Consider the following 23,379-nt stretch of genomic DNA (forward strand, 5'->3'; position numbering starts at 1 on the left):
TGTTGAACTACTTAGACTACTCGGCCACCTAGGTCCCTCTCACTCAACCTTGACAATAATAATGAGTTTAAATCTATAAACAATAACTGCTGAAGGTGTAATTAATTTGGCATTTTTCCAATACTGTGGATTCATTTATTTTCGTGGGTACCAATTTTCATGGATTAGGGAAAATTTGCATGTTCGTGGATATTTAATTTCGTGGTTTTACCGAAAGTCTGCGTACAAGCCTATACAAAATATGTCATTCGTTGAACATTTAATTTCGTGGTTCACTTGTACCCACGAAATCCACGAAAATTGGTATCCAACGAATAATAATGAATCCACAGTAAAATGATTTGATAAAAACAATATTTTTCACAGACAACAATTTGTGTTAACAATTTATTGTTTATATCATATAATAATGTTATCGTTTCTTTCCGATGTCTGCCAATAAGTAGACCAACTTATGCATGTAGTTGTCAATGTAGTTATCCTGTTGACTCTGTAGGAATGGATTGAACTTTACTGGAATAAAAACAAAATATAATAGTTATATCAATTAATGTATTTTTCATATTCTTAGAAATAATAAATAATGTTTTCCCCATCAGCAATAAGATAAGTTTTGTCTTTAATACAATGTTTAGCTAGGTGGTGAAAATAAATATAAACCACAAAATTACAAAAAAACAGTAATTTCAGGTGCTGTGACTATTTCATTGTGGCTTGTTATTTGTGGCTTGGTTAACAAAAGCCACTAGTGTCCTATTCAATTATGGATTTATGACACTTGAAAGACTGAACCCTATCAGGCAAGAAACAAATGCTCCCTTTGTTTGCTCATGGGTTACAATATTTCTCCATATTTGAACTCAACCAATCATGAGTGGACAAATATTATAACCTACAGATAATATGAACAGGGTCTAAATGTAATTTAAACTGTTTGATAGTAGATTGAAATTTACTTAACTTCCATATTTTAAAAAATATGAATTGTTTCTGGTAATTCTGATTTTGTAAAGCTATAACTGCAATTTGATAATGTCTAAAAGATTTACATTAAAGTATTATTGGAATGTTTTTGTAAGCATTTCTAAATTATTGATGTATTACTATTAGCATTAGATTATTTTTTTTAGTTTTGGTGTATTTACACTACATAGAAATAACTTATTATTATTAGTCCTCTAGATTCAGAAATTGGCATCAATTACCTTACCTTACCTCAACATTAACTGTTCTGTAGTGTATTAAAAAGGAAACAATCATGTTACCTTCCGGAGCACCTGAGATCAACCCCGTTTTTTTGGTGGGGTTCATATTGTTCAGTCTTTAGTTTTCTATGTTGTGTTTTGTGACCTGTTGTTTGTTTTTTCGTCGTTTTTTGCCATGACATTGTCAGTTTGTTTTCTGCTTATGAATTTGAATATCCCTCTGGTATCTTTCGCCTCTCTTTTACTAGATTAAGTTTTAGAAAATAATTGATGGAAGATATAATTTGTTTTTCTTTCATGGATGTGTAAACTTGGATTGTAAAGTCATGAACTGATAAATCAAGGATGATTTAAGCATGCTTTAAAATAAACAGTTCATATAGAAATTTAAAAAAAATAATTGTTACTTTGACTCTGCAACTTGAAGGGATGGATCCATTGTATTGAAATAACTATAGTTAGGGTGTGATGGACCTTTATCTTGAATGCTCTGTATCATCAGTATTCTTTAGAGTTACAGATTTACTTTATATGATTTTTGTGGGTACACGACTGGAATCTGTAGTTTGAAGACTAAGGTTACAAAGGTCCATATTTACCAATGTCAAAACTTTGATAATTTTCCTTATTGATAAACAGTAGTATTCTTTTTTGGGTACTTTACTTTTGAGCAAGTGTCAGGGTCTCTTTTTACAAATAATCTTACGATAAAAATTGAACGTAAGTTATACTGAAATGTTCATGACTTACAAGTATATTTTTTTGTAAGATTTTGGTGAAATTATGAGTTGCAGATACATGTATGTATCCAGAAATAATTTAAAAAAAAAAAACACTTAAAAAGCAAAAATGGAAAAAGGGCATCACACTCCAAGATGTTGTCTGTGTTTGATATAGTGTGACATGTTTCCATTAAATTTTTCTATGCCAAGGTAATCTTTCCTGTTTTCAGTTTATATCATAGCTAAAATGTTTATAACAAAGGGCGAAATTGATTTCAAATAATTGTTAGTATGAAATTGATTTCAAATAATTGTTAGTATGAAATTGATTTCAATAATTGTTAGTATGAAATTGATTTCAAATAATTGTTAGTATGAAATTGATTTCAATAATTGTTAGTATGAAATTGATTTCAAATAATTGTTAGTATGAAATTGATTTCAATAATTGTTGCAATAAGTTCATTAACAGTCATCTGATTTTATTGACAATAATTATCTGTCTCAAAGGGAGAGTACAGAATATTTATTGGTGTTTCTTGAGAAATTTAACAGTCAATATATAATACATCTGCCCTTGTAATAACAATTTGTTCATAATTACCTCTCAATGTCTAAATTACTGTTATTTGGGCAAACTATTGGAATATATAACAATGAACAGAAATAATCCCTATCCATCTTGCAGTGTGTCACTTTATTAAAAATACCCATTCTACACTTTGGAAGTTGTCAACAGTAATTTGATTGATTGATTGTGTTGTCAATTTCTCAATGTGCCCTAAGCTTATTGCAGCTGTTTCCTGGGTTTTCAGTGACTATCATTTACATGCTGATAATGCAAGGTCTGCTTTTGGGAGCATTCAGTATGAAAAAAAAATATGTGGGGTATAAGACAATAAGACAGCTATCCAACCACACAAAAATCAAAGAGACGTATAAAGCTTAAGAGAGGCATACAGTCTTCACAAATAGACAAGTGTCCTTATAATATGTCAAATGTTAAACTCTACATCATACTGAGTTCAAAATATAACAGAAACAGAAGTTGATGACTTTATAATGACAAGCACTAAGCTCTTACGTCTATTTGAAACTACTAAGAACTGTACTGTGTAAATCAGAGAGTATAGTGCAGTCTTTGACAATCAATGTAAACAGTAAGGAAAACTAACTATTGGCTTTGATAACCAACTGTCAGTTCCAGACCAGAGTCAGAAAAAGAATTATAATAAAATCTTACATACCTTATTGAAATAAAGAATATAAGAATAAAAAGATGTGGTATAATTACCAATGAGAGCTCAGACAACTAACCCCCAGAGACTAAATACCGTAGATGTAAGCAACTATAGGTCACTGTACAGCCTTCAACAATGAGCAATACTAATACCTTAAGTAATCTATAAATCTATATACAATAAAAGAAGAACAAATATGATAGACAGGAACCAAGGACAACCACTGAATTATAGACTCCTGACTTGGGGCAGGCACATATAAAATGTGACAGGGTTAAACAATGCTGTGAGCACAAACCCCCCCCCCCCCCCCCCCCCCCTAACCTAGGACAGCAGGGTAACAGCACTATATAATAACAAACTGTAAAAATCAGTTGAAATGATTGGGTTCTCTTTCTATAAATCTGCGTGCCATCTTACTTACTTAATGGACACAGAGATTATTTGTACCTTCTCTTTCTATAAATACATGCAATATCACAGAGGTTGACTTTGTATTAGAAGGAAATTTGAGTACCCAGGGTTAACCTTTGACCTTCAGTGAGAAAGTAGTAATGATTGGTTAACTGTAAATGTGAGTGTCCATTAATTACTCTGACCATTCCGCTAAGCTCTCAGAATGGAAAAAAAAATTGCAATAGTTAGCTTATTGTCTAATCCTTATGTATATAATTAAATGTTGGTTATATTTCAATGGGACAGAAACCCAACACAACCAAAATGCTTAGATACTATGACCTTATGACGCAAGGATGAATAAATTATGTCCATCCAGGTATAGTTGGTCATTGACATATAATACTTGATTGAACAGACCTTTTTGTTCTTTGTGATGAAGCAGGGAAAGGGATATGGAATGCTGATATATGTCTGACTAACCATAACCCTACCCCTAACCCTAACCATAACCATGAAATGCATATCAAAGATTTATACCAGGTAACAGAAGATCTGGAGTGATCAATTATTTTTGGGGGAGCTATCTATGCCCTTTAAAATATAAATAATTGGAAATTGATACTAAAAGAACTTTTGTGCCATTAAAGTTTAATTAAACTTTTGCAAAATGTTTTCAATAGCAATATCATAGATAAGTTAAAATAACAGAGTCGCTGGAATAGTTGGGGACTTATGCCCCTTGGAAATGTAAATGATATTAAAATAAAAATTGTAAGCATTCTCACACTTGCAGTCCTCTTTGTATATTCATAATTTTTTTAATAAACATTAATCTTATTTTTTAGAACATGTTGCATAAACCTTTCTGAAGTCCTAATTAGGTATGTCCCCAAAGTAGCACAAATATAAGTCTATACTGATGAGGAGAGTAAATCACACCAATTTGTTATGCCATATTGGGTAATGTGAATTATAATATGAAGTTTGTATATACCAAGCACTAGAAATAAATTGTTTTTTACATTCAAGGCCTCTTCTTTCAAGCAGTGCCACCTACATTGAATTAGTATTATATTGGATATGAAAATCACTACTTTTTATGACTGCTCCAGAATGTTATATTAAAAATTAAGGAACATCATCGTAAAATCTTTATAACTGCTATGATGTCATAACAAACATCAGAAATGAATATTATCTCTAGAAATGTTGAATGTTACAGTGATACAATTATGTATTTTATTGAAGTACATTATAATAATAGTAGTATCGTGAGAAATTCATTATTATATTGTATACTATTGTAATAATAGTGTGAATATGGTCATGACAGTTTTACAATTTTATCAATTAAATGGTTGAAAGGATCTACTATCAAGTCAATGGGATGATTTTGCTAGGATAGATTTGTTGTATAGCTAATGAAGTCTTCAATAATTTATCATGCTGCGTTATACACTGATATTCTTCCCATATTTTATGAATAACCTCTGGTCATAGATTGGAAAGTCCAGCCTTGAATTTAAACTTTGTATGCATTGTTTCATCCACTTATCTTAAAAACAATATAGTTTAACTTAGGGTCATTGTGTTTCCCATTGTTTTTTCTAACAAAGAAATGTGCTGTACAGCTGTGGGTCAACTAGTTACCTGAACCATTTCATCAACTGTGCTTAGAATTAATTAAAATCTTTTTAAATAAAATCTTTCGAGAAAATAATTCTGATTAACTTCCTTAGATTACAGAAAGTCAGTGTATCAAGAAAAACTATAATTTAAAGCTAATGGAGAAAGTCAGTGTATCATTGAAAGCTATTGTTTAAAGCTTATCAAATGAAACTTTCCTAGATCAGAGAAAGTCAATGTATCAATGAAAGCTATGTTTAAAAACTAATCAAATGAAACTGCATTAGATCAAAGAAAGTCAGTGTATCAATGAAAGCTATGGTTTAAAGATTTTTAAATGAAACTTCCCTAAATCAGAGAAAGTCAGTGTATCAATGAAAGCTATGTTTAAAAACTAATCAAATGAAACTTCCCTAGATTAGAGAAGGTCTGTGTATCAATGAAAGCTATGTTTAAAGCTTATCAAATGAAACTTCCCTAGATCAGAGAAAGTCAGTGTATCTAGGAAAGCTATGGTTTAATGCTTATCAAATGAAACTTCCCTAGATCAGAGAAAGTCTGTATTTAGGAAAGCTATGGTTTAATGCTTATCAAATGAAACTTCCCTAGATCAGAGAAAGTCAGTGTATCTAGGAAAGCTATGGTTTAATGCTTATCAAATGAAACTTCCCTAGATCAGAGAAAGTCTGTATTTAGGAAAGCTATGGTTTAATGCTTATCAAATGAAACTTCCCTAGATCAGAGACAGTCAGTGTATCTAGGAAAGCTATGGTTTAATGCTTATCAAATGAAACTTCCCTAGATCAGAGAAAGTCAGTGTATCTAGGAAAGCTATGGCTTAAAGCTTATCAAATGAAACTTCCTTAGATTAGAGAAAGTCAATGTATCAATGAAAGCTATGTTTAAAAACTAATCAAATGAAACTGCATTAAATCAAAGAAAGTTAGTGTATCTGGGAAGCTATAGTTTAAAGCTAATCAATTGAAACTTCCCTAGATGTGAAAAAGTCAGTGTATCTGGGAAAGCTATGGTTTAAAGCTAATCAAATAAAACTTTCCTAGATCAGAGGAAGTCAATGAATCTAGGAAAGCTATGGTTTAAAGCTAACCAAATAACACTTCCCTAGATCAAAGAAAGTCGGTGTATCATGGAAAGCTATGGTTTAAAAATAATCAAATGAAACTTCCCTAGATCAGAGAAAGTCAGTGTATCTAGGAAAGCTATGGTTTAAAGCTTATCAAATAAAACTTCCTTAGATCAGAGAAAGTCAGTGTATCATTAATTGAAAGCTATGATTTAATGCTAATCAAATAAAACTTTTCTAGATCAAAGAAAGTCAGTGTATCTGGGAAAGCTATGGCTTACAGTTTATCAAATAAAACCTCCTTAGATTAGAGAAAGTCAGTGTATCATGGAAAGCTATGGTTTAAAGCTGATCAAATGAAACTTCCTTAGATTAGAGAAGGTCTGTGTATCAATGAAAGCTATGGTTTAAAACTTGTCAAATGAAACTTCCCTAGATCAGAGAAAGTCAGTGTATCAATGAAAGCTATGTTTAAAAATTAATCAAATGGAACTGCATTAGATCAGAGAAAGTCAGTGTATCTGGGAAGCTATAGTTTAAAGCTAGTCAATTTAAACTTCCCTAGATCAGAGAAAGTCAGTGTATCTTGGAAAGCTATGTTTTAAAGATAATCAAATGAAACTTCCCTAGATGCGAGAAAGTCTGTGTTTTTGGCACAGCTATGTTAAAAAGTTAATCAAATGTAATTTTTCTAAATAAGAGAAAGTCAGTGTATATAGGAAAGCTATGGTTGAAAGCTAATTCAATGGAACTACCCAAGATCAGAGAGAGTCAGTGGTTCATGGAAAGTTATAGTTTAAAGCTAATCAAATGAAACTTCCCTAGATCGGAGAAAGTCAGTGTATCTTGTGAAGCTATGTTTTAAAGCTAATCAAATGAAACTTCTCTAGATGCGAGAAAGTCAGTGTATCTGGGAAAGTTATGTTCAAAAGCTTATCAAACGAAACTTTTCTAGATAAGAGAAATTCAGTGTATATAGGAAAGCTATGGTTTAAAGCTAATCAAAAGAAACTTCCCTAGATCAGAGAGAGAGTCAGTGTTTCTTGGAAAGCTATAGTTTTATGCTAGTCTTATGAAACTTTCCTAGATCAGAGAAAGTCAGTGTATAAATGAAAGCTATGTTTAAAAGCTAATCAAATGAAACTTATCTAGATAAGAGAAAGTCAGTGTATATAGGAGCTATCATTTAACGCTAATAAAGTGTAACTGCCCTAGATGATATCAAAGAAAGTCAGTGTATCTAGGAAAGCTATGGGTTAAAGCTAATCAAAGGAAACTTCTCAAGATTAGAGAAAGTCAGTGTATCTAGGAAAGCTATGGTTTAAAGCTATTCAAATAAAACTTTTCTAGATCAGAGAAAGTTAGTGTATCTAGGAAAGCTATGGTTTAAAGCTATTCAAATGAAACTTCCCTAGATCAGAGAAAGTCAGTGTATCTGTTAAAGCTATGGTTTAAAGCTAACCAAATGAAACTTCCCTAGATTAGAGAAAGTCAGTAGATCTGGGAAAGCTATGGTTTAAAGCTAATCAAATGAAGTTTCGCAGAGTTTAGAGAAAGTCAGATAACATTGTTGATTGCGATTGATTTTTTAGACATTTTTATTTGGTGCGAATTCTATATTTTTGAAATTATAGATAATGATCAGTTTATCAGACAACTATAATTAAGAGATAATGTATACACAACTAAGGATATTGAGTGGTATTTATTATCACATTCTGTACATTTTTGCAATGGTATAAAATTTTACATTCATTGAAAAATGCTGGCATGAGCTTTTGTCATTATTTTGCATTTATTGTTGTTTGACAGTCATCCTAGGGTGGTTACTTTACGTGTATATATGTCAAATAACATGATTAAGTGTGTGATGAATAGAAAATAATTTTAAGGCTTCAACTTATATTGTTAAAAAAACAAAAAATAGCAGGCTTTTAGCACAAACTAAAGTATTAATTTGACAAGTTTTCTGTTAACTTATTTAAATTCTCATAAATAATGGAATTCATCGAAATAAGATTTTTGTAACATGGAATACAAAAAGTATTATTTCTATCTACATGATTCTGTACTTTTAGTTCAACTAATTTGAAACAGCATTTTTGTTTTTCTGTGATAAGGTATAATTTGAGTAAAAAACTAACTTTGGTCTGCACTTTTGATTTTTCTGTGAAAAGGTATAATTTGAGTAAAAAACTAACTTTGGTCTGCACTTTTGATTTTTCTGTGAAAAGGTATAGTTTGGGTAAAAACTAACTTTGGTCTGCACTTTTGATTTTTCTGTGAAAAGGTATAGTTTGGGTAAAAACTAACTTTGGTCTGCACTTTTGATTTTTCTGTGAAAAGGTATAGTTTGGGTAAAAACTAACTTTTGATTTTTCTGTGAAAAGGTATAGTTTGAGTAAAAACTTACTTTGGTCTGCACTTTTGATTTTTCTGTGAAAAGGTATAGTTTGGGTAAAAACTTACTTTGGTCTGCACTTTTGATTTTTCTGTTAAAAGGTATAGTTTGAGCAAACATATCTCCTGGTCCCCCATACAGTCGAAAACCTGGAAATTACAATAATTAAGTAATAACATGTCCTTCTGAAATGTTCAAGGAAGCTTCAGAATAAATCTGCTAATATTGAAATCATGCTGTTAAAATATATTCTGGACTCTGCACTCTAAAGTTCTAAACACAAAATCCATTATTTTGATTGGTTGATTTCTGAGTCTTGAGTTAAATTAATCATGCAAGAAATTTTAATGACTGGCAGACCTGTAATAGGTTGTTGTATACTTCCATGGAGGTTTAATTAAGCATACTTTGCAGAAAAAATGCTCTTGCCTATGCCAATAATAAATTTGTGTACAGAATTCCAAAACAGAAAAGAAAAATAGACAAAACATTTAGTTTCAAGCTGTAATTTTAATCTATGATAATCAAACAGACAAGTTTAAAGTGTGAAGAAAAGGGAATGTTGGCTGTACATCATCTAGGTAGCAACCCAACTATACACAATTGAAAATTGAAAGTTTTATTTTAAATCATATTTCAAGTAACAGCATTTGAATACCTTGTGTTATATCTGTCTCTATGATGAAATTTTTACTCAATGAAAATAATTATTAAGACCAGCCTTTGAATTTTTTTTATAAATGAATTTGAATAGTTTTGAAAGTGCATATGAATTGTAATAAACTACTGTTTAAATAATTTTATACTAAGTACAGCATTTAATATAAAGTATAGCATTTACAGCCATATATGATGTCATTACACTCTCTAAATTGCTGTAAACATATAATTTTCAGATTATGTTTGTCGTTTTAATCTTCATCTTTGTATTTATAATGTCCACATAATCAAATGAGATTTCTTAAAATTTAATAAAAAAATATTCTGTATTTGGAAATTATTTTAGAATTTAAAGTAAATAAGAAAAGTATAATCTGAAATTCAGAAAAAAGTTTTGGTGTTGAGTCTTTCATACTTTTTATTCTTCACTTTATTGTAATATTTTTAGCATGTGATATGTCTGGTGTTTAGTTAAGACATGTATCAAGATAATGATACATAAAAATGATAACAGGAATCACCCAAAATACTGCATAGTACAACTGACCACATCAAAAACCAGTATAAAAAAAAATGATTTAATTTTAGTACAATCTTCTAAGAATTTAATTAACTAGTACATATATCCATTAATATTTCAAATGAAATATGTTTTTATACTATATGATGTTTAGTTTTTTATGTAATTGAAATAACTCGTTTCAATTTCTTTAGCATGGTTAACAGTTTTATGCGACACCAACTCATCAATTGTGCATCATGAAAAAATCCTTAATGTAAGTCTAAACTTTTGGATGAAAATCAAAATTTAAGTTCATAAAGCTTGTATCTTTTTTTTCTCTTAATTTAAAATTTTAATTCAAAATATTAAAACAATGTCTTACCTTGTATTACTATACAAAGTGAAAGAAATGCGCCAATAACAACGTAATTCTTCATATTAATGGCGGGTATAATTTCTCCTGTAGGATGACCATGTGATTCTGTCGGTTCACAACAATCAAGTTATATATATACCATGTGTGGATCTGACTTAATTAACCTTAAGATTGTATCAATGTAGGATGGAGGAGCAATCATTCCATTTATATGTCTAATTTTAATTGAAGCAGAGTTAATTTGTAATTAATCCCACAATATTCAAAGACAGATGCCTTAATATTTGATAATAGAAAATTTGTAAGCAAAAAAAAACAATATTTATTTTTAAAAAGTCAAAGTAAATGATTTACATTTGATTGGTCTTGGGTGAAACAATCAATTATTTTACAGTGAATGTGATTTAAGTGATAAAGAATTTCATTAATTCCAGTAACAAATATTTTTTCCAATTTTATATGATTAAAGAAAAATGTACTCTTGTACCTTCCCCTATTTAATACATTTTTTATGTAAAAATTAAACACAAAATAATAGAGAGTAGTTTTAAATAGCAAAATTGATCAGCAAGACAAGATCTACAAATAAGTCAACATGACTGAAATCGTCAGATGACTCCTTAATGGAGTTATTGCTCTTTAATGACGTTGTCAAATATCTTAAATACTAAAATAGATAGATAGACACTTTAAAAAGTCAAAAGGATCAGTAAGATCTACAAATTAGTCATATGGACAAAATTGTCAGTCAACTCCTAATTGTAGTTTAATTTTTGCATTTTTGTCTATCATCTTGAAAATAAGAAAAATGATAGATCTACACTTTAGACAAGAAAAATTATCAGCATGACAAGATCTATAAATAAGTCAAATTTTGATGAATCGTTATTAGAATTTTATAGGAGTGATTGCTTTTAAATGTCATTTTTTTTTATCTCTCTTTTGTGAGAGAAACTCAGAAAACAGAAAAAATGATCAGCAATACAATTAAAAAAAAATATGTTTGTCATGAATCCTATTCTAGTCTACAATGTTGGAGAGTGCCCATCAATTAAGATGCACATAGACCAAGGTGAGCAACACACTGGTTGAAATTGTCAGTTGACATATTGTGGGAGTTGTTGCCCTTGAACTACTATTTTAACCATTTTCTGTTATTTTTGCGTAAACTATAGTAGATGGAGAGAAACTGTAAGATGCAAAAATGATCAGCATGACAAGATTTACAAAAAAAGTCAACATGGCATAAATCATCTGTTGACTCCATATGTCAGTAATTGCCCCTGAAAAATAATTTTTACCATTTTGTTGGGTTTTTTTTATGCAGAATTTTTAGTATATTGAAAGAAACTATATATATCATCTATAGCAAAATTGATAAGCAGGACAAAATCTACTGTTTAGTCAACATGGCCATAATTGTCAGTTGACTCCTAATAGGAGTTATTGCCCTTTCATAGTGATTTATATAATTTAGTGTTATTTTACTGTAAAAAGCTAAAATTATCACCTTGAAACAAACTACAAATTAGCCAATATGCCTGAAATCATAAGTGTACTCCTTTTAGGAGTTATTGTCCTTGAAGGATGAAATGATATTTTTCTCCATTTTTTCTATACTATTTGAATTATTCTCATTGCATTGTGTCAATTTTATGCCAAGTTGACAATTGAGTGATACAGGATCCCTGAACCCTCTTGTTCAGTGGTTTAGTTGCATTAGCAATATTATGATAAAAGCTTGCTTTAGTATACAAATTTGATGCAACGGAAATCAGAACAGATTTATAAATTTCAAAATTAAACTTGATATAAAAATAAGGAGATGAGGTATGATTGCCAATGAGACAACTTATTTAATATCCACCAAAGTTCAAATATAGTGGATGTAGGCAATTATAGGCAACCGTACGGCCTTCAGCAATGAGAAAAACCAATACCGTATAGTATAGTGGGCTAGAAAAGGCCCCTACATGAAAAATATGAAACAATTCAAATGAGAAAACCAACAGCCTAATTTATAACAAAACAATTTACGAAAAAAACAAATATGACAGACATGAACCAACGACAACCACTGAACTACAGGCTCCTGACTTGGTTCAGGCACATAAAGAATGTGGCGGGGTTAAACATGTTTGTGAGCATCCAACCCTCCCCCTAACCTGGGACAGTGGTGTAAAGATGCTCCTTTTCAATACAGTGTTACTTGATGATATCCAGTGACATTAATTTGTGAAAAGTTCTGACTAAGAGAATGAAGAAGATCTTCCTTATTAATAGCTGGAATGACAAGTTCTGATAAAGAAAATTAAGAAGATCTTCCTTATTAGTCCCCTACCGACAAAGTTGAAGGGGACTTTAGGTTTGCACTCCGTTTGTTTTTGTCTGTCTGTCAGTCCAGCAAATCAGTTTTCAATACTTTTTTCTTCATGCTTGAAGATATTGATTTGATATATGGTGTATTGTTTAATCATGACAAGTTACAGATCAAGTTCGAATTTTGTTTCAGTCTGACAATTTTGTGCAGAGTTATGGTCCTTGAACTTAGAAAATTCACTCAAATAATCAGTTTTCCTCACTTTTTTTTGTCATGCTTGAAGATATTGATTTCATGATTGGTATATAGTTTTAGGATGACAAGTTACAGATCAAGTTGGAATTTTGTTCCGGTCTAATGATTTTGTGCAGAGTTATGGTCCTTGGACTTCAATTTTCCCCTTTTTTTTGTCATGCTTGAAGATATTGACTTAATATTTGGTTTAAAGTTTCACCATGACAAGTTATAGATCAAGTTAGCATTTTGTTCCAGTACAATGAATTTTTAACCGGTAGGGGACTATGTATTGCCAGGCAATACTCACAGAATGCTTGTTAATAGCTGGAATGACAAGTTCTGATAAAGAGAATGAAGAAGATCTTCCTTATTAATAGCTAGAATGACAAGTTCTGATAAAGAGAATTAAGAAGATCTTCCTTATTAATAGCTAGAATGACAATATGTTTGGTTTATTTAACAATCCTTCTTTTTGTCTTCTTATACGAAATCAAAAATATGACACTTAATTATGTACTGATTGAGAGTTAATTCTATCATTTACTGGCTAAATTCGTAAGTGATGGAAACTACTTCCTGGTCCTCATACTAATATAATATTATGCTAAAATCGCCACACATTTAATCACATTTTCCTTGCTAATATTAAGAGTATGGGGCTAAACTTAACTTTTTGTAAACCTTCATATGTTACAACAATATTTCCAAATTGAGTTCTTGTCAGACAATATTATAGAAAAATAGTCTGAAATTATATTGGTAACTTGTACTATCCAGTGAAAAAAGTTTGAGTAAAATTCTTAGAAATTAAAAAAAAAAAAGATTTCAACTGCCTCAGGCAAAGTTGACCTAGGATGAATTTGGCTCTTTTTCTAGGTCCTTTTTGGTCATATAGCTCTTCAACTGTTCTGTTCTTATACATCCTTGGCTTTCAAATATCCGCTATGAGTGTTCCAGAAAAATGCTCAATTAGAACGCATGAAATTTATAAAGCGTTGTTTTCATTTTTCAACCACTAGGTTGAAATAGTTTTGAGTGGAATTCTTAGAAACAGCTTAAAGTATAGTGTAAAAAAAGATATCAAATTCTTTATATAGCTATACCAATGTATAAAAAACCCATTCAATGTCAATAATGTAATTCTACAGCAATGTTTACTGTACCGTTCTGTTTATTTTATCGGTGTGAAAAACAATGAACTTTTTGTAACTGTTTACCCACCCACTATTTAACAAGATTTATTGGACAGTCGTTAATGACATTACTGCTTTCCATCAAAAACCAATTGCTCTTTTTCAATAACTAATCAATGGTCATCAAAAGGCAATCATTCTAAGCCGGAGGGAATGATCATAGGACAGTCACTTCTCCTGAACGTTTATATCAGTAAATGTTACAGATTTACTACATCAACAGGATTTAACAAATCCCCTTATCAATTTATTTGGTTAAATTTTTAATTTAGATACATATGAGGAAGCAAAGTGGCATGTTTCTTATGTCAAGATAAAGTACATGTGTAAGCATTTTATTTCCTCAATGGGGATAATATTACTAGATAATTGCATGTTCAATCAATTGCAGGTTTCAATATACCAGTGAGACTAATGTTACATGTTTATATATTCTATATATATATATATAAGGGTCTAAAGAAAACAATGAACCAGCAAATTTAATAGGTAACAAGTCGTGTTGAATATTGATGATATTACACAAACAGGAATTACTATACGATAGAATATGCAATGTTACTGATAGACATATTCTTGAGATCTTTTTCATCTTTAATAAAAACCTACAAATCCCACACAAAACATAGGGATTGGATATTTGAACAAAATCTTGTTTACAAGATCCAGGAAGGCTTGCTCAAGCAATTACAGAAATTCTATTTAGTTTAATCTAAATTATATGTGTTGATAATTTTATTGCTCTATATTGAAAAAGGAAAACAGTTTGAACCTAAAATGAAATTTGTTCTAAAATTAGACGAAGAGCAATTATTGAACTTTTAGAGATAGCTTAGCCACCAAACAAATGGTCACTTCTTATTTTTATATCATGTAACCTTTTGGATTATTTTAGCCACTAAACAGGGCCATCATGTAACCTTTTGGTTTTTCTTTGACCATCATGTGACCTTCAGTACTATCTTCATTGACCTTGGCCACTTAATAAAGGGTGATCATGTAGCCTTTTGTAAAATCTGATCCATCAGAAACATTGTCAATATTAGCCACAAGACAAAGGGCCTTCATCTCACCTTTAAAACCTTTTTTGTCATTAGATAAAAGTCATTCTGTTAACTTCCAGGTTTTCAGGAAAGGGCCTTCTAATGATATTTCAGGATATTTTTCCACAGTTAACCTTTGTAGCCTTCAAGTTTTATGTTCATTGCGATGGAAATGAAACCTTTCTCCAGAATGAATTGTAATTTACCTGTCCATTTAAAATTTTGCAGAATGAACTGAATAAATCCAATAGCTTTTGTTTTCTGTGGACTTCTATTGGGAACTTTTCTTCTTGAAAAAACAATCATTCATAGATTAATTCAACGGGACAAAAAAAAGCCCCAAGTGATGAAAATACATGTTCCAATACTGAACCATGACAAACATTGTCAAGACAATATTTTTTTTTTGGTTTATGAGAAATAAATAGCAGTTTATTTTGGTTTTTCTAGTGATAAAAGTTAATGTGGGTATAGCAATGCAGTCAACAGACACAATACAATTAACTAACTTAAATGTAAATTTATTACAGTTGACATAAATAAGTTGTTGGATGTTGATTGAATACAACATCATACACAGTGTGTCATTATTCAGTATATGTACGTATTGGTACAAGTATTTTCATCACTAGAGTTTATTTTTTTGTACATTAAAATCAATTATTTGTTTTTTTGAGGAGAAAGTTCCCATAGAATGAACTCTCTAGAGAACAATAGCCATTGTATTTATTCAATTGGACAGTGCAAAAAAATGAAAAGGACAGGTAAATTCCAACTGATTTAGGGGAAAGGTTTCATTTCCTTTGTAATAATTTGACTTGTATTTAAAACCTGTTTCTTTGGCTAAATATTTCAATATCGTAAATAAATACCAACATTTTTCCACAGTTACTGTATCTAAACTGTAAAATAGTTTCCTGATAATGAGTTTTGCAGCTTTTGAGTATTGAAAACATGTGTACACTACACATACTCTTTCAATTATGAAGGAGCTAAAAAAGACCCAAATACCACTCTGGAAGGCATTTATTCCCTGTGATGCAATGCAGGCTTAAAAGCTGCAACTGAAACAAACATTTGTTTTTGTAGGTATGGAGTATGGATAATATGATTTGTACACAGACACTAATCAGACATCAAGGAAGTGTGGCATGCCTAGCCACATCCAGGGGCAGGGTATTCTCAGGAGCTGTAGACAATACTGTCAAGGTAAGAAAGTGTGGCATGACTAGCCTGGTCAAGGGTGTGCACATTCTTAGGACCTTTAGACAATTTACTACATGGATTGACTTCTAGGGGCAGGATTTTTTAGGATCAATACTTTAATGTTAGGAAATGTGGCTTGTCTAGGAACTTTCAGTATAAGGATATTTTAAGGACAACAAGATAATGAAATCACAGGATCTTTACACAATAAAGTTTGATTTAATTTCAAATTATTTTTTTTTTAAATTGTTCATTGTCCAACACTTTTAAACATGTAGTTAGAATGATAAGACACAACATCTTGCTCCCTGTTCTGTGTTTTGAACAAATGAGCAAGTGGAATGAATCAATAATCGTAATTTAAAATTTATTAAGGGTTGTAAATTTAAAAAAAAAGGAATGTAAGAACTTTTAATTTCTTGTAATATTTTCATTTTCACAGTTTTTCTGAAAAATAAACAGTGGCACCACTCCTCGCCCACAAATATTTTTGCTGAAATATTCTTTTATATACCATATTCTTTATTTTTCAACCACAATTTCAAAGGCAAAGGGTGGCGCCACATATGAAATCATGAAATGATGTTAAATAAGGTAAAAAATATCTAGAAAATGGAATAAAATAAAATAAAATCTTAGGCTAATATATATATAATATATTTTAGCAGATTTACAACTTTTTAATTATATTTGCAAAATAATACATTTAGCAATACATACACATTAGCTTAACTGAAACAATTGGAAGTTTTAAAAATACACCATTACAGGGCGGTTTATTGGGGTTCCTTTAGGAGCAAAAATGTTTTGTACAGGTATATTGAAATAACTGAACAGTCTGAACATAAGCTGAACAGATTGCAATTGACTGAACATTACTGAATTGAGATGGATATGTCTGAAAATTGACTGGATTAAACTGAACATGACTTAATAATTTATTGTTCACTCTTTTTAGAGCTGTTCAGATAAAAATGACCCTTTCAGTTCAAAATCTGATAAATAAAGTTAACTGCACATAAATTGCCATTTTTATGCGTAGTGGAGGGGGCATTAAGTTGTCCGTCTGTACGTCCCAAAATTGGTTTCCGTTCTCTGACTTCAGTTTGCCTCAACCAATTTGGGGGGCATCACTTTTACCGTTCTAGAGTTATGGCCCTTTACAAATGGAAAAATTGCTGAATTTTTTGTTTCCGTTCTCTAACTTTAGTTTGCCTCAACCAAATACTATGAAACTTATTCACAATGCTTATAACCACAAAACACAGATCCAGTTGGAATTTTGTTGGCGTCACTTTTACCATTCTAGAGTTATGCCCCTTTACAAATGGAAAAATTGCTGAATTTTTCAGTTTTCCGTTCCCAAATGTTATGAAACTTATACACAATGTTTATTACCACATAACTCAGATGAAGTACAAATTTGGGTGGCATCACTTTTACTGTTCTTGAGTTATGTCCCTTTATAACGTTATATGCAAGTGGGGGCATCATCTGTGTCCCATGGACACACTCCCCATTTATTTTTATTAGATTTGTGAATATTTTTTTCATTGGTTCGGGACTACATTCCTCAACATTTTATTTTAGACTATAATTTTTATATTTGAATTTACCATCAGTTAATCTTTCAAATTTCATTTAATAACCATGTCATCGTCTGCATCTGAATATTGATTGAATTTAGTTCAAAATGTGGTGAATCTATGAAATAAATTTTTATATAAAATCTGTTTGGCAGTTTATCTAAATGAAAAATTGTTTGATGCCCTGTTTACTTAGAAAAATATTGAATAGTATCAAATTTCATTTTGTTAGCTTAAATTTGTCGATATCTGAACTGTTATAAGGATTCATATACGCTGTATGATATTACTTGGCAATCCGAGTTTTGTGGTTTCCTTAAAAATGATCTGAAATTTTGAAGTTTGTTGTTTTCATCAACTTTATTGACGCAAGCAGAGATGTATTTATATTTTAAATGAGATGCAATGATCAGAAGAGATCAACTGAAACAGTAAAAATCTTAAGAACTAAATCAGCAAAACTGACTTTAAATTAAAAAAAATGGGAAATAGAGCCTTATATTGAAATGTGTAAAAGATCGTCTTTGTTAAATCTTACACTGGCATTAAATGATCAACTTTCTTTTACAATTATACAGGCTAAGAAAATTTCATTCAACTGAAAATAGAATTTTCTGAGCACAATGAATGCCTACTGATTTGAAAGAAAGAGGAAATATAATTACGGTATATATTTTCCTATTGATACTTTAATTGATGTTAAAATAGTTGAAATTGAAAAGGCAACCATTATATTTATATATTTAATTTTTTCTGTATTTGTAGGTCTGGCAGTAAATAAAGGAAGGAGACAATTTCGAACAAAAAATAATGACATCCTACCGGAAAATGATAATCTAATCAAAACATCATTAGCCATCATATACAACATTGTTATTTTGACATTATTGACTGATTTCTCGTAGAATCAGGATTTCAAATATATTTTTTTTTTGTAAATTTACAAAGATTGTAATTACTGTTTTGTAAAATGTTAAAGTTTTGAAATATATATTTGATATTATGTTGATAAAAAAAATATAAATTGGGATTAAAGTAACAAGTTTTGTTAAATTGAGAACTTACTACTTGCTGCTGCAAAGTACATATTATAGAAACTGAAAGAGAAACTGAAATGGAGAATATTTCCTAAGGCTTGATAGATATGAATGACTTCTATAGGCAGTTGTATAGTTATAGATGACTTTAGAAACTGATATGTTTTTTGAAACCCTTCAATAACCCTGAATCTGCCACTGTTAAGTATTATGAAATTAAATAAAAAATTGCAATTTACAAGTGAACCTAATTTTATAGTGTTTATTCTTACATTTATATTAATTTTCTTCAATTTTTTATACCCATCAAAAGAATTTTTAAGACAAGGCATAGCAACCTTGTTTTTCATTGTTGGCATGGGGGGAAAAAAGCAGTAAAAGGTTCAGCTCATTGTTAAAAGTTTTTTGATCTCATTCAAGATCTTAAAATCTGTATAGCAAGTCATATAAATTGGATTAAATTTTCAGTTTTAAAGATTTACTAATTATCGTTATTCAAATCTCAATTGAATAGAATATACTGTTAATTGTAATACTCATTATTATATTATTTATAACGCCAGAACTTAATTCTTTATTATTAATGAAAATCTGAAGATAACATAAGTGATCACTAAAATTAGTCACCTAAGATTCACTGTTAGGCTTCACAAATTTAGTCATTTCTTAACACTACAAACCAGTAAAGTCTGAAATGGCCTATATCTGTACTCGACTGTACTGATTTTTACTCGACCAGTCTGAATTGGTCTGAATTTTACTCGACATTACTCGACCCCAGTCTTAACCATACTCGACCGTACTGATTTGTACTTGACCCTTATCTTTGCCATTGAAAATAGTCTGAACTATTACTCGACCAGTCTGAAACAGTCTTAACCCATTCTCGACCTGTACTCCACCAATTTTTTCAGTCTAAACCATACTCGACCAAAGGTCTGAACAATACTCGACCAGTCTGAACCATACTTGACCAAAAAACCTATATTTTTTTTAAATGTTAGCTGTTAAAATTAATTTCTTTTTTTCTGACAATGAAAACAGCCACAATAAAATAAAGATATATATAAAAATATATTTTTACATCCTTACATGATTCTCAGATTTATCAAATAGAGATAGTTAAATTAAATTATCTTATATAATAATTTAATTATATTAATTTTAAAGTTTTAGAGTTTTGTTAAAAAAAAAAATTTCTTTTAACTAAAAACCACACCTTTACTGAGAGTAATAAAACCTTAATAAGGTGCTTCTTGTTTGGCATGTGTGTTTTTTTTTTTTAAACTTAATTTTCCTAAATTCCTAAAGAAAAACTATATAGGTTTCATGGTTATATACAATAGTTATATAATTATCTTTTTAATGAGGTAACAACAGCCAAAAAATCACTGAAATTGTTTAACCTTATATTAGAAATATATCCATTTTTGTTATAATTTGGGATATATTATATATAATATATATCAAAAGGGGATAAAAAAATTAAAGAAATAGATAAATTTTTTCTTCTGATTTATAAAGTAATACCTCCTGCTTGGGGCAAACTCGTTAAAAGATCACACCTGGTCAGAGAGTATTAATTTCTAATTAACATTCATTAAAAATTGCAACATCCTGTTAAACTTAAATCGCAAGGCCTTTCACTAGATAAGTAATACACGAGTTTAAGAAAAAAAGGGCTTTCTTTTTACCTGTAAAACACACATGTACTGAGATAAATAAACCTTATTAAAGTGTTTCTTGTATGCCATGTCTTTAATTTTGACAAAAGTTATTTAAATTTAATTGAAATAATTTTTTTCTGCAGCTTTGGAACACATTTCCTTTTTTAAATGGTTATCAAGGATTGCTATGGAAGTTCTATTATCATGATTATCTTAAATTCTTGGTTTTACAAAACAAAGGTGTTATTTTTTAAATTTATTAAGTTGCTTTATATACTATTTTAAATATATTTTAATAAAAAAAATGTTCACTGCATTATTAACTAAACTCAACTGACACCATAAATCTATACAAGGCTTAAGTAAATGGTGAAAATTGTCCAGTAAACATAAAATATATCTGAAACATTCAAAAAAATTTGAATAACATTGAAAATGTTAGTCCCAATTCGGTTTGAGATTATTTGATCAGTTTGTTTTATTTTTATTTTAAAGGTGATATATATATGTAAGTGTTGATAAATATGGTGTTGAATTTATATTATGTTTATTGTGAAATTTTGATTCAATATGCCATATTGAACATGTTGAATACATTTTGAATTTCAAATTGTTGTTCAAATTTCTAGCCAGGGGAAATAGCTGTTAAAAACAGTTCCTAAATTGATGAAATACAATAGATAGATACAAAAATTAGGTCTAGGTTGGTTAAGACTTAGTCGAGTATGGTTCAGACTAGGTCGAGTATGGTTCAGACTAGGTCGAGTATGGTTCAGACTAGGTCGAGTATGGTTCAGACTAGGTCGAGCATGGTTCAGACTCATATAAAATGGTTTAGTACTGGTCGAGTACAAGTTCAGACTGTTAAGTATGGTTCAGACTACAGTCGAGTATTATCAAGTAAATTTCAGACCAATTCAGACTGGTCGAGTAAAAATCAGTACAGTCGAGTACAAATATAGGCCATTTCAGACTTTTACTGGTTTGTAGTGTAAGAAACCATTACAGGGGATTACAGTAAACATGGTCTATATATGCTGTACATTTCTAAAAAGCCATTGAACATTATTCTTACTTTTATTTTCAAATTTTTAAACATTTTTTTTTTATTTTTAAGAAATTCCTGTTGCCAAAAATACCTTTATTTCTTATCATAATAATAATTATTATAAAATTAAAGCAAATGACATATGTTTAAACTAAAAAAATAAATCATGTTTCATCATGGCTAGTGAATATATTATTTTCATTTATAGAATCTGATATATACAATTGTGATTGAAGATTTTTATATACTTTAGATGACTATACTACATGTAAATATGATTAAGCTATGCAGGCATAGCATGTTATCAACCAATATTTTACCTGAATAAAAAAAAAACATTTCACAGTTTGTTTATTTTTGCTTTTTATGCCCCACCTACGATAGTAGAGGGGCATTATGTTTTTTTGTCTGTGCATCCGTTCGTTAGTTTGTTCGTTCGTTTGTTCGTTCTTCCGTCCGTCCGTCCGTCCGTCCGTCCAACCATCCGTCTGTCCCGCTTCAGGTTTAAGTTTTTGGTCAAGGTAGTTTTTGATGAAGCTGAAGTCCAATCAACTTGAAACTTAGTACACATGTTCCCTATGGTATGATCTTTCTAATTTTAATGCCAAATTAGAGTTTTTACCCCAATTTCACGGTATACTGAACATAGAAAATGATAGTGCGAGTGGAGCATCCTTGTACTATGGACTCATTCTTGTTATTTTTGCTTTTCTTACTGCCTCTGGTCTCATGGCCGTAAGCTCAACCTAAAGTGCAAAGGTTGTGGGATTAATCCTCAAATTAATCATCAGCTTGGTCAAACCAAAGACTTAAAATTTGGTATTTGGTGCTTCTCATCTGTTTGAGGTAAATATTAGCTTGATGTTAAGCAGATGTTATATCAAAATGGGATGTATATATAAATGTACATCAACAACAGTTCAATTTGTAACTCAGTGTCATTCCTCAGTTGTAAGTCATTTGGCTGCTAAGTGATAATTGCAAACGATTTACTTACATGTCATTCCTCACATCAAAGTGATTTGTGTGCAAACATTTTATTGTTGAGCCTGCAACATTTATGTTGCAAAAGCGAGACATAGCGATCCTAGATACCGGCGGCGTCAACATTTAGGTTCAGTCTGTGGGTAAAGTTTTTTTAGACATCAATCACTTTATCAAACTTTCATGGAATTTTATGAAATTTGGACAAAAGCTTGTTTATGGCCAACATACAGTGGATAGAGCAAATTTTGAAAATATTTATTTTCATTTTTAACCGGATTTTCGAAGGAAATATCGGTTATTAAAATGGTGACGTACGGCGGGCGTCTGGGCGGATCTACGGGCGGCTGCCAAAAAGTGTCAGCACAATAACATGAAAACACTTTAACATTTTTTTTTCAAATTTAAATATGTTGTTTCCTGGGACTTAATGAAGGTCTCTATTAATTTTCAAGATATTAGTATGTCTCCTTTGTGAGTTATTGCCATTTTTAATATCCAAAAGTGGAATTTTAAAATATTTTACTCTTATTATCGTTTTAATGACTAAGCATAATGTCTTATCTCACAATAAAAATTGGAGTGACAGATTTATTTGAAAATTATCTATTTCCTAAGTGGTAATGATTATAAGCTATATTATTAGACATTTTGAAGTTAATTACATTATTAATTATTAATTAGATCTGGGTTATATCTTAGCATATAATATCATTGAAGTGACAGATTTATTTGAAAATTTTCTGTTTCCTGATAAGATCTGTAGGACTGTATATATAAAGTTTGAAATTTACTTGTAGGACTGTATAAATGAAATTTGAAATTTACTGTTCATTATTAGA

General features: G+C 30.2%; 1 protein-coding gene and 1 long non-coding RNA gene across 3 annotated transcripts in view; one reads left to right on the forward strand and one right to left on the reverse strand.

Moving 5' to 3' along the window:
* Window positions 1-19,487, forward strand: part of LOC127710291 (E3 ubiquitin-protein ligase TRAF7-like) — a 50,922-nt gene extending 31,435 nt beyond the window's left edge. For both annotated transcript variants that reach the window (XM_052216082.1, XM_052216083.1), the window contains 2 exons: window positions 16,099-16,218; window positions 18,567-19,487. In XM_052216082.1, coding sequence (XP_052072042.1) covers window positions 16,099-16,218; window positions 18,567-18,578 — 132 coding nt within the window. In that variant the 3' untranslated portion in view covers window positions 18,579-19,487. The remainder of the gene's footprint in view (window positions 1-16,098; window positions 16,219-18,566) is intronic.
* Window positions 363-10,483, reverse strand: LOC127710292 (uncharacterized). The gene is made up of 3 exons (XR_007986099.1): window positions 10,223-10,483; window positions 8,747-8,827; window positions 363-513 (listed from the first exon to the last, which is right to left on the reverse strand). It is a non-coding gene; the product is annotated as an uncharacterized LOC127710292 (long non-coding RNA).
* Window positions 19,488-23,379: the final 3,892 nt, after the last annotated feature.

The sequence above is a fragment of the Mytilus californianus genome, unplaced genomic scaffold, assembly GCF_021869535.1.
Source record: "Mytilus californianus isolate M0D057914Y unplaced genomic scaffold, xbMytCali1.0.p SCAF_7, whole genome shotgun sequence".
Classification (NCBI taxonomy): Eukaryota; Metazoa; Mollusca; class Bivalvia; order Mytilida; family Mytilidae; genus Mytilus; species Mytilus californianus.